A 13,398-nucleotide genomic window follows, 5' to 3' on the forward strand; every position below is an offset into this window, starting at 1 on the left:
TAATTACTAGATACGAGAACAATACAAGATCTAATAGATACGTTATATTTTGCTTCTCAACTAGTTATCTTTTGCAGTTCGATTTGAGAAACCAATTGTCATTTCACACTACAATTATTGTGACGTTTTGGGATATCTATTAGATATCCATTGGATCTTAAAGAGATCGTTCAAGAGGACATTCGGAATCGCGGAAATGTTAAACTTGACATGAATTTCTTAATTATCTCGTTATCGTTTCTGTTTATCAGGTTTAAGAATCTTTATTTCTCAAGAAGATATAACAAAACTTCACTTAAATGTCATATCTAATCCAGTCCAAAATCACTGCCAGACCGTGTTATCGGCCCGTAGCGCGTAGCTGGTGCTGGCAAAATGTGTATGACGACTTGTATTTTAATTGTCGAGAGGGGCTTGTGCTATTTATACTGAGTGAATATCACTGAAACTAGCTTCCTTTTTAAAATTTACTTTATTCAGAATGGCACATCACCTTTATTTATGTACATAATGTCAATTGCAACCCAGCCTTACAATTGACGCTATTCTTATTTTTACAGTACAACAATGTTCCATTACCAGAGTAGGGCTATAGACAGTAACAATATGAAACAATCAAATGAAGCTAGAAAACAACATCAGTCCATTTGTTTTTTTGTAGTTTTCTATTCATTTGTCATCGGCCGCGTTTCTCTGAAACAGAAAAAGCAAAGATGAACCAACCATTTTTTTTAATAAAATAATAATATGTATTTTCTAAAAGAGGGATGGAAAAAATACTTATAAAAATCGGCCAACACCTATTTGGTTCGGCCAATCGGCCAACACCGACCAACACCAACAATATATGGTTTTGAAATACATATCTAATGACCCACGATAGGGTTGATGCTAACCCGCAGATGGACAGACACATATAAAGACAGACGTATATGGGGAAATACTTTCTTATAACCAATAAATATGGAGCGCGCCATGCTCGGCATCAAACTTCAAGACCGAGTGAGGAATGCCGAGATTAGACGCCGCACCAAAGTGCAAGACGTCGGATACGTCATTACCAAACTTAAATGGAGCTGGGCGGGACATGTTGCCAGACAGTGATGTCAGGTGGGCCAAAATGTTAACGGAATGGTGGCCGCTTTCAGACGAAAGGAGTGCCTGGCGTCCGTTGGCTCGTTGGGTGGACGACATTCGGAAGACTGCGGGTCACTTCTGGATGAGATTGGCTCAGGACCGGGATAAGTGGCGTACTCGAGGAGAGGCCTATGCTCAGCAGTGGGCGATAGAAGGCTGATATGATGAATAAATATCTGGGAGACAACATATAAAAACTCAAAAATGCGCGTTTTCCCAGAGATAAAACCTAGCTAGATCGATTTTTCGCCCCCGAATACCCCCATATAGCAAATGTCATCGAAATCGTTAGAGCCGTTTCCGTGATCCCAGACATTATAAATATGGTGCAAACGAATGAAAAAGTTTCAAATTGAAAATAATCTGATTTCAAAAGACCTTACAGAAATTTGAGTTTTCTAATTTCTATTAATTCTTAAAAATAATTATATTGCAGATATTTCACAAATAATATTTAGAAAAATTACTAGGAAGAAATAAGCTACGTGTTTTTGTATAGGTCTCTTTTTTATGTGAGGCGTACAACACTGTAGGGATATTGTAATTATCTTGTATTATTACATTTATTACTTCCAAAGTTGGTACTAAATCAAATCCCAAAATAGCATTTCCGCCTTTGTTAATGACAAACAATTATGTTCAACACTTCCTCCAATTTGCTAAATTTGTTACAAACTTCTTTTGTCGCAGCTGAGCTGGTACTTCTGAGTAAACATTAATTTGACACGACGCATTCGTCAAATGTTAACATTGTTAACATTGAGTTAATGCTTTACATATATTGTTCGCCTTTAATTTAACCACAACGGCAGAGTGATTCTGAATTACGTCATTGGCGTCACCCCGTTACGTTTAGGTCCCTATCAGATATATCGGAGCGGCCAAGGTCTTCAAATATTTGTGAACTGCGACTGTATATACTAATACCAAAGATAGATATAACTCCGTAATAGATGGATACAGTCTAAGGAAAAAACGTGCCTCGAAAATCAAGAAAATTTGATTCTCGTTTAGAGGGCGCTACTAGCTTTGGCCTACTGTCGTATAGATGGCGTTGACGGTTTCGTTTGTTATTTAACAATTTTAACGCGTATCAGTGAAAGAACATGGGACAAAATCATAAAAATAATTAATGCAAATAAAAAAAATCATTTATCCATATTTAAATACATTTTATCGTATTTTTATAAATCTTCATTTTTAGTTTTTAAGTGTGTCGATAGATGGCAGTGAATTTTCTGTGGTTACAAAATTTACTATGACAGTACCGCTCTAGTATAAGTTACTCTATGCTAATACGGAATATAAGCATGCTATGAAATAATGAAGATGGCTCAGGAAAGAAAGGACTGGCAATTACTCCACCGACAAGAGCAAAGCTCTTAAGTGATGATGATGATGATGAAATAGGCGGTTTATCCATGCAGACAATTCCTTCAAATTGAACACGATAGTAAATTACATACCTAGGTAAGACAGAAATGTCTCAAATCACATGTAATTGTCGACTGAGGCGAAGAAGACGAGCTTCGACTCTTCTGACAATTACATGTGATCTAAGGCTTTTTTATTTACTAGCCGTAGGTACAATTTTCTGTTAGACGGAGTTGGAAAGTGGCAACTTCGTCTTCCGGCAGGAAATAAATATGTTTCTTTTAAATTAGACAAATCAAATGAATTTCCGGTTCTTTATAACTTAGAGATACTTAGAGTTTTGAATGATTCACGGTTGGTTTCACTAGACTTATATTGACCGGGATATAGACCGTGATTACCTTTTGTATTATTTGTGAGCTCCCGATAGAATGAGGGTAGACAGAGCGCTGTCTACACAACTTTGACACCCACCCGCTATCTTCAGTCACCCGTGAACATGATGCATGTAACTGCGTCGAAATATCGGGAGCTCACAAATAATACAAAAGGTAATCACGGTCTGTATTCCGGTCAATATAAGTTTAGAGATACTTATCAAACATGCTCGGAAATAGTTGCATTTTTTTCGTAGCTACATTGGAAACGCGTAATGCTTTATTTCAATAACAGCGTCGACAACATTCCATCCTTAGACAACGGGACAGACTAACAACAACAAAAAGTTGATCCACCCTTTTCCATTCACAACCACGAACCCTTTCATACATTTTTTGTTTGTCCATTTTGTTACAGTCATGTTGTATCGAATACGTAACCTAGATCCAAAAATAGGCTTGTTTCTCGTAATCGCGGAAAGAGTTTGTGAAGTATGTGTGTGAGTGTGAGTTTGTGTGTGTTTGTGAGTGTGTGTATCGTGATGAAAAACTCCTCAAAACAGAAGTTGGGGGCACAACTAATCTCTAGTGGCCTAGCATACAAGAACAATTGGTATTAGAAAGACATACAACCGAATTGAGAACCTCCTCCTTTTGAAATCTTGAAGTCAGTTAAAAAAATAATCGAATTTGTGTCGTTTTAAAATCGAATGATAGAAAAACAAAAGCAACTGTTCCATTTAATACAGATTTTTTCATTGAATGTAATTTGTGCTAGTACTAGTGTTAAGTGTAAAAATATGGGTGTAGACAATGGGTTGGCAAGAGTAGTGCCGTCAACCCATCACGCAAAATAGGCGCAATATATGACGTCGAGTTGCGGAAACCAAGCCCGCGAAAACCTATAACCTATGGGTGTAGACAACTAACTCAAAAATATGTCCCATAGTTCTTAATTCGCTGACATAAAGAGGCTACGGGACATATGTTTAAGTATGATGTATTTTTACACTTGATTGTACTACGAACCCACGTACCATGAGCTTCCAGAGTTTCATCTTGGAGAGAAGGTCGTCGTCCAACATAGGAATAGCTTCTGGCTTCATGGGGCCCACGTCTGAGGGGTCTTCGTTTACATTCCTGAAAAAAAAAACACATTAACACACACATTACCTGTTTGAGTAATAAACTATTCTATTCTATTCGTCTGCAATCATACCTATTGATTGAGCAAGCAGGGTTTTACATAAATAACTTCTACTAAATAGTTCTATTTTTACTTGCAAATTTCTTTGTACATATTTCATTTTCTAGCAACGAAAACTAGTCCTAGACATATACAGGTTGTCCCTAGCCATTGGACAAAGCCGAAATGTAGGTACATATGCATTAAGGTATTTATAACTAATATACAAAGTATCATGACAACCGGTGTAGCGGTTACGAAGAAATTAACAAATTACGATTTTTTACTTTGGAGCAGCCTGTATGTGGTAGTAGCTCCTGAGGTAATAAATAGTCTGATACCTTCTTCGACCTTTTTGATTATCTTTTTTATTTATGACACATGTCACACTTTTGACAAATGTCATCATTGCCTCACATTTTCGAACAAATTGTCAAAAGCACTGCCAATGATTAATACATATCTGTTAAATAACCATTTCAGACTAGGTACGACTCCTGTTTTCTAAAAGGGTCAGAATTTGCCCTTTCACGTATCAACACAGTAAACAAAAACAAATACCAAACAGCGCCATCTACAATATTTTCATTAAAACTATGCGAACTTAGCCTCACTCGCACTCGTAGTAAGATCGTGCCGTCGTAGCTCCAAAGATAGATATAACTCCGTAATAGATGGATACAGTCTAAGGAAAAAACGTGCCTCGAAAATCACGAAAATTTGATTCTTGATCAGATGGCGCCACTAGTTTTGGCCTACACTCGTATAGAGGGCGTTGACTGTTTCGTTTGTTATTTATAATTTTAACGCATACCAGTGAAAGAACTTGGGTCAAAATCATATAAAAATAATTAATGCAAATAAAAAAATCATTTATCCATATTTAAATACATTTTATCGTATTTTTATAAATATTTATTTTTAGTTTAAAAGTGTGTCGACAGATGGCAGTGAATTTTCTGGGGTTACAAAATTTACTATGACAGTACCGCTCTAGTATAAGTTACTCTATGGTAGCTCCAACAGCGAAGCAGTTCACAGGAATTTCACAAATTTCACTGTACTTACATAAGTCTGTTGGGTTGCGAGTCGTCTGGCACGTCCATCTGAAAGATGGCGTTAATGCCGTCGTTCGTTGGCTCCTGTCGGGCGTGGTTCTGAAACCACACGGTAGATGGCGTTAAAATATTATCCTAAAGTTTTTAGGGTTCCGTACCCAAAGGGTAAAAACGGGACCCTATTACTAAGACTCCGCTGTCCGTCTGTCGGTCTGTCTGTCTGTCTGTCACCAGGCTGTATCTCATGAACCGTGATAGCTAGACAGTTGAAATTTTCACAGATGATGTATTTCTGTTGCCGCTATAACATCAAATACTAAAAACAGAATAATATAAATATTTAAATGGGGCTCCCATACAACAAACGTGATTTTTTTGCTGTTTTTTTCCGTAATGGTACGGAACCCTTCGTGCGCGAGTCCGACTCGCACTTGGCCGGTTTTTCCTTTGCGTGTGACTAGCATGGCGTGTAAGCTCAAATGAGCTTGAGAGTTATTAGGTTCATTATAGCATTCATATATTATAGTTAAATATATGCGCTTATATACAAAAACACACCCAACTTGTGAGTAGAAAAAGGCGCGAAATTCAAATTTTCTATGGGAGATCAACCCTTTGCGCCTACATTTTTTAAATTTCCACCTTTTTTCTACTAACAAAGTGGTTGTGTCAGAGTATATTCGTATATATTAGACTGCACTATGTATATCAGACGGTCTAGCATGACTTGCGTTCTCGCGCGCGAGTCCATACTTGAAGTCGCGCTAGATGTATGGAGTCGTGCGCGAGAACGCAACTCATGCTAGCAGGTCAAACTAATGTGAAACAGAAATGTCAAGTCAAGAAGTATTTTTTTAATAAGGAGCGCATTCAGATTTAAAAATTTGTTGTCGCGTTGAAATGGTTTTGATACGACCTTCACGATTTCAAGACTTTTACTTAATTTCGCATGCACTAATCAGCGCGAGCGATCTTCAAGGTCGTATCGGAGTAATATCAAAATCGTAACAAATTGTTTAATCTGTGTCGGGCTAACGATTGCACTTGTTAAGTAGTTAACACTTTCACTACCAACGTTTTCGTAGCGCTACGCTCGTAGCCGATCCCAGCGTTTTCGTTTACATTTGAGAGTTTCAGAGCTACGTATGAGGGCTTTAAAGAGGCCCACTGACTGTCAGTCCGCCGGACGCATAGACATAGTATAGTAGTTATAGACATGAAACCGAGCGAAAAACATATTCATTAGAGAAAGACATAGTCATGTATTGACAGGTATTTGTATGGCAGCATAATCCTTTTTCTCTTTCACTCGTATAAATTTCGGTATTTCGCCATCGCCTTCTATACCTATGCTGCCATAACCCGACCATGAAAAAAAACCCGGTCGGTGATAAGGACAAAGCATGGCACTATTTTCTCTTTCCTCTTATAGGAATCGCAATAAGATTATATTTCTCTATCAAAGAGTGTCAGGCTCTTGACCGGACGATATCGGCCTGTCAGTTAGAACAAAAATTTGACAGTTCCGAACAGCTGACAGGCCGATATCGATCGACGAGTCAGTGGGCCTCTTTAGACTTTTGACAGTCAAAATCATAAAAGTTATTATTAAATTAAGAGATAATGAATTATTTACCATTTCAGCGTTAACAGCCATGTGCCTAAGCAGACGGGTGAGATACCAGTCGGGGGCAGCGGTGGGGGGCTTGGCAGACCGCTTGCCGTGCGCTGAAAATTATGAAAAACTTATTATTTTAAAAGTTCTGGACGTTTGCCATAGCCTAAGGCTCGATACAAAAAAAATACCAGTCGTATTTGCAATCATTAGTCAAGGAAATATGGCTGAATTTCTTTTGTTTTGAAATCTAACGAAACAAAAGAAATGCAAGTTTGTTCCAATTGAAAATAGTTTAAATTACTTTGAAGTAATTAGTAATACGGGTAAGACCGTGGGCCTTACGAGAGTTACTACGATAGCATAGCAAACCTTTAATTTGAGATTTCCAGGTGTTTTTTATAAATTAGATTTTTTTAATATGCTTGTAATAATAATAAGTAAATAAGGTGACATCCAGATGATGACTGTAGCAGCTTTTAAAGGTGTAATTCGAATGGCAACTGACTTTAGGTGACATTCTTGCTGCTGTGTTGACGCGGGCGCTGTCACTGTTCAAGTTCCTTTATAAAATGAGTGACAGATTGAACGTTCCAATCGCGGCAGTAATGTGCCAACCGAACGTCACTCATTTCATCAAAGAATCAATTTCATGTATCGAAATCAAGTTTTGCAATAACGCTGCCTAATTTAGAGCACTATGGCTAATAGCAATTGATTAGGTCATTTAAAACCAAAGCTTTACTAAGCACGGCTTTCCAAATGTCAAAGTGGATAGTGAAATCGTTGTTGGATAGTTAAATTAGAACTAAATATAGTAGCTATTAGCTAATAAATTATTATTACGAGACCATTTATGTCCACAGCTTATTAGAGATAATTTTAAACTATGTTAGCTACACGGCCACGTCCAGTGAATCGCGCGTTGAAACGTCGGAAATAATGCTAACAAAATAAATTCGCAATAGACCCGGTTTTCAATATGTTTTATTATATGTTAGCTACATTCTGTAAAGCAAAGGAGAGAAAGTACACTCGTCAATAATAATGTGTATCAAAAAAATAAAATTTTTGACAGTACCTATTAAATTAATTTTTAACAAGCAGAAACGTCTGCGATCGATGCTATTAAGCTTAGAATAAATTTAAAAGTGGAAAAATTACTGCCTTGGGTGAGACTTGAATCCAGAATCTTGAATCTTGAATCTTGTATCCAGAGGCCGTGAGTTCAAGTCTCACCCAAGGCAGTAATTTTTCCACTTTTAAATTTAGTACCTATTAACTTGTTTATTATTAATTTTATTTTAAATGTTAAATATTGAATACACCCATGAATACTATGATACAATTTATTGTCAAATTTTAATGCTGGTTAAGGCATAGTTGTGTACTAAAGTCAAATTTAGCGTACGTCTTTTTTCCAACCGTTAAGTAGGTTTCAATAAAGGCAACATTGATAACGGGGTCTGCAACTGCATAATATAAGCTCTGATCTAAGGCTAGGCGCGGCCCCGTGCACCTTACTGCAATAATGAAAATTGATATCGTTTGTACTGCTGTTTTATTGCACTCTATAGTTGCAAGTGTCGCAACATCAACCGATTGGAGTGAAAGGGCGTATGTCCATAGCTTTTTCATTGCCTTTTTCAGGGTTCCGTACCCTAAGGGTAAAAACGGTACCCTATTACTAAGACTCCGCCGTCTGTCCGTCCGTCTGTCACCAAGCTGTATCTCATGAACCGTGATAGCTAGACAGTTGAAATTTTCACAGATGATGTATTTCTGTTGCCGCTATAACAACCAATACTAAAAAGTACGGAACCCTCGGTGCGCGAGTCCGACTCGCACTTGGCCGGTTTTTTAAATAAAGTTGGTGCTATAAAGAAACGAAATGCTTGTGATAATGTGTTAGATATGATTATGTCACATTTTTATACATAAAGGGGCCCACTGACTATAAGTCCGCCGGACGATATCGGCTTGTCAGAACAAAAATTTGACAGTTCCGAACAACAGACAGGCCGATATCGTCCGGCGGACTTATAGTCAGTGGGCCCCTTAACGGCAATAAGAATGTCGTTTGAAAATGAGAATGTTACTTTAATTACATGGGAGCGGCGCTTTGACCGTTCGTGTGAAATAAATAATATGAAAATAAAATTGAAATCTTATAAAACATTAGACACTGCGGAAACGTAGTTGTTATTAAAGTACGAGTAGCAAGTCACGAAAAGGGCTATAATTTAAATAATTACGAGTCGTTATTTTAATCAATGATGGCGTTTCATTATTATAAGTGCACTTACAAGGGTTGACTATGAAAATCGAATAAATTCACATGATAAAAAATAAACCGGTCAAGTGCGAGTTCGTTAAACTCGCGCACCGAGAGTTCTGTATAAACTTTCAATTATCTCAAGTATAATTGTGTACAGCGCCATCTAAATCGGCTAAACTTTTATGTAATTAAAAAAAAGGTAATCAAGATAGAGGTGTGATTCTATTTTTCCTGCAATAATTATGATAAGTTAATGTTAAATATATTAATAACGGGTCACTCACGTGTTTTAAGTGACCCGTTATTAATATATTTAATATGTCTATGTCTCACGGAAGTTAATGTTATGTAATAAATTCATAACTTCGGATTTAAGGGGGAGAGGATGGTATTTATTTTTAGATTTTTCTTCATCATTTTTTTTTGTTAAACAAAATAAACTATTTTGGAATGTACAACTTATGTTTGTTCAAATGATACCCCACTTGATATAGAATTTTTGAATAAAACATAACATTCTGATATTACCTAGATATGAGGTGAAATCAAATTCACGATATAATCTTTCTATTTACTAACATAGTTTTATTTCAAGTCAGTTCGTATATCCCAAATAAATATTTTCTCAATAGTTACCTACCGAATACCTGCCAAACATTTCAAATGAAACCACCTTTCCCAATCACAAGAAATATCATACAATATACGATGGACAACGTGCGTGGCTTGTTAACAAGTGCTCACATCCATAAATCCTTAATACTACAAACTTATCTTTACGCTTGCCAAAAACATGAGGCTTAAATCTTGTACTATCAGTAACAAACTTAACTGATCATGGATATACCTTATTCCTTTGCATTAAGAGTTATAATTGGTTAGTTTACTGTCTTAACGACGATACAGCCTCGTATAAAACTTGGTTGCAAAAATTTCGGCGCACGAAAAACTAAACTTGTAATGTAAATACTTGATCTCATGAGATTCAGAAACTGTTAGGCTGTTTCCTATAAAATGTTTGAGCAAAACTGTAAACATCATTCCGGTTAATGAGGGTACAGTTGCGATCAAAAGGTATAATTAAATTATTATATATCACGTAATGACAGGAAATTGTAAACAACGGTAAGAAGACAGTAAAAAATGTCATTTGTGACAAGCTGGAGTGGGAAGTAGCTTTATGATTTGATCTCGAATGACGGATATAAAAAAAGAGATGAACTAAGTACAGAAAAATAAGTACAGGAAAAAAAAGTTTGTTTGACATAATTATTGAAAGTCATAATGTAATGATTGTCAGATCATCATTAGTCATAATTCGGAACCCGTTATCTTTTCAGAATTTTCGTAAACATAAATTCGGTGTTTTTTTTAAACTATTTATTACTATCTGAAAAACTATTTATTACACACCGGGGACTCTTAAGATCATTCGTTCACGTAAATATTACGGTAGCTGACTGTACAAGTATATAATAACCCTTTCACTGGCGGAGGTTAAATGTGGGTAAACGTCAAACGTCATGCCCTTTAATTGATATAAGTCGGTTGAGACTGGTGTGTAAACTTCCTCGATTAATTACAGTAGGAACCCTGATAATAGGTCATACTATTTGGCAGTTAAGTATAGTTATGTTTTTCGCGTTGCGGCGCGGAGTGAATCAATCCTTTGATACCTATAGGTGTCCTCGTTGCGAACGCGAACGCCGTGGGCCCGCCGTGCCGCGCCGCTTCGCTTCGCGTTCACGAGTTGTTCGCTTACGTAAGACGCAGCGTTACTGATTAAAATTCATCCTTTTCCTCATATAATCGCCCGCGTGTTTAATTTTCAAAGCCAAACCTGACATTAGCCGTGCCAGGTGACAATAATTATTGTTCACGCATTTACGTCCTTCCTTGTTTTTGTGTGGGATTTTATTTGCATACGAACATTAATTTCGAAATTATTAAGTTCTTACACGTAAATTATTGTAAAAAAAAATTGTTTTAGTTTCTCTAGGATACTCTGTATATTCTCTTCAATTAGGACATCAGCAATTCAACATATTTAGAGAAAATTGCCAAGAGTGAATCACTGTCACTAGTGTTACGTCAAATATGGTGATTCTGTGGGTTCACTAGACTTATATTGACCGGGATATCTAGACGCGTGATTACCTTTTGTATTGTTTATTACTCTTCTGTGGGTTATCATGAGTACTTACTTGTGATTGAAGTTACGTTCAATTTTTTATTTATTAAGAAATAAACAGTCTTATAAAACAGATGAGTATATAAAATAACATCTTTTTAGTAATAGACCCATAGCATTGTTTCTAATATGTAAACAAATATTAATAAAAACTTATTACTAAGTATAAATATAAATCAATTTTTTTAATGACGTTCTTAAATAACATGATAGTTGACATGAAAAATCAAGTAACATATATCTATGTCTTGTACTTATTTTTGTTGCTAGAAATTGTAATACAAAGAAATTAATGCGAGTTGAAGTTTCACATACAAAACTCGCTCTTTTCTATAACAATTTTTAGCAACGAAAACTAGTACCAGATATATATGTATGTTACGTAAATGTTCATGACATGTTTCATGTAACTTTTAAGCATATCTTTTTAAAATGAGAGCGTATCTTCGTTTGTATGGGAGCGGCTCTTACGGCCACGACATCGCGCGGCGGCGGCATCGGCAGCGGCGAGCGGCGGCCATAGTTTGGAGCGAGACACAGCGATCGGACCTTTCGTTCCCACCTATGGCCGCCGCTCGCCGTTGCCGCCGCCGCGTGATGTCGTGGCCGGGCCGTTAAGTGTATGCAATGTCACTGTGAAGTTAGTGCAAACTTAGCAATCTTAGAAGTCTATCATCGTACATTTATTACGATCTAAATATCAAAGTGTAGGAAGGATGTTTTATAATTATACTAATTACGTCAATTATACCATTTAGGATTCATAAAACACAGCCCGCTGACAGACAGACATACTGAGATACTAATTAGGGTTCTGTTTGGCACCATTCTGATATGAAAATCTAAATATTATTTACCTCAAACACCCATAAAAACATATTTCCCTTTCATTAACCATCGAATTGTAAATTATATTACAGAACTTTTACGATCGAGCTATTATCATAAATATCAGTAACTTTAATCCAGGCTTACTGGATATCGATATACTATCTGGATAAGACTCAATAGCCGCTTAAGTTCATATTTCGCCTTATCGAACGTTATCGTGCTTATTTGGTCACTCAAATTGATAAATAATTGTTTTGGTAGTGAACGACCTAGGGCGACTGCTATAGTTATTGGCCACTACATAGTTATTGGCCACTCCATAGTAATTGGCCACTCCTAACAAATCAGAAAGAAACAAGCCAATTGAAGCCTCAATGTTAAGAAAGGCCGATTACTATGTAGTGGCCAGTAACTATAGCAGTCACCTTACTCATATAAATTTAAAATATTTACAAAAATTTACCTTTCGTATGCTTAAGAGAGCAGATCTGCTCCATATATATTCAACTTAAACATGAAGTTGTCATGATTGCTATTTATGTGGCAAATTTTTGACAGGAGCATACGAAAGGTTAAGCTTTAGGGTATGGATGGTATAGAAAAGGATGCCAATCTCTTATGGCAGAATTGTTGCAAAAGTGACCGCTTTCAGCTTTAAATAATAGTTCCTAATCTCTCCGGTGGCGCTAGTTAGGGTCTGGGACATGAGTATAACATGAACAAACAAATAACCCGACCAAATTACGTAGGTTGTTTTTGGTAGCATTTCGGTGTATGGTGGCGCCGCCTAATTACTGTTTTTTGATGGACACTTTTCATACATAGAGATTTGGCTCCTTTATATAGTCTCCAAGCTTTAGGGGTGTACGTGTATGTAGTATAAAACGGTGTTGAATTAAACTCAGTGGCGCTGCTCCTACTGTAGCATTTCAAAGGTGAAATTGCATCTATGTGTGGTGACCTTAAAAGACGCGGCTTGCGGTGGTTTAAATTTTGCGACATTGTATCATATGAGGGAATCTTTAGTGAATTTTTTTTGCCAGCGGTATATTAAAGTCAAAGAAATCGAAAATTAAGGTGACATTTAGGCAACGAATGCAGCAGGATTACTGTTGCGATTACACTGCTAGTGGCCTTAACAGGGATGCGAAACTCCTCGCTTCGGGAAAATTCGGCTCCATTCGGCTCAGCATTGCTCCGAGCAATTATTAGGGTTAGCACAACTTGACGTCCGTTTGCGTGCACGACCACAGATAAGATAATGCCATATGTTAGAAAGGGATAGCATGTTTAGACCCTGAATCGCTGTCAAACTTCGGTTTTGTAGGAAGTTTCCTTTCTGTACGGTAGT

At 36.8% G+C, this 13,398-nt stretch overlaps 1 protein-coding gene across 3 annotated transcripts in view; it reads right to left on the reverse strand.

Annotated features, from left to right (window-relative positions):
- Positions 1-456: 456 nt before the first annotated feature.
- The window catches only part of LOC134755378 (uncharacterized), a 60,125-nt gene continuing 47,183 nt past the window's right edge, over positions 457-13,398 (reverse strand). For all 3 annotated transcript variants that reach the window (XM_063691928.1, XM_063691927.1, XM_063691929.1), the window contains 4 exons: positions 6,769-6,860; positions 5,143-5,231; positions 3,926-4,028; positions 457-693 (listed from right to left, as the gene is read on the reverse strand). In XM_063691928.1, the coding sequence (XP_063547998.1) occupies positions 670-693; positions 3,926-4,028; positions 5,143-5,231; positions 6,769-6,860 (308 nt within the window). In that variant the 3' untranslated portion in view covers positions 457-669. The remainder of the gene's footprint in view (positions 694-3,925; positions 4,029-5,142; positions 5,232-6,768; positions 6,861-13,398) is intronic.

This window comes from Cydia strobilella, chromosome 2 (assembly GCF_947568885.1).
Source record: "Cydia strobilella chromosome 2, ilCydStro3.1, whole genome shotgun sequence".
Lineage (NCBI taxonomy): Eukaryota > Metazoa > Arthropoda > Insecta > Lepidoptera > Tortricidae > Cydia > Cydia strobilella.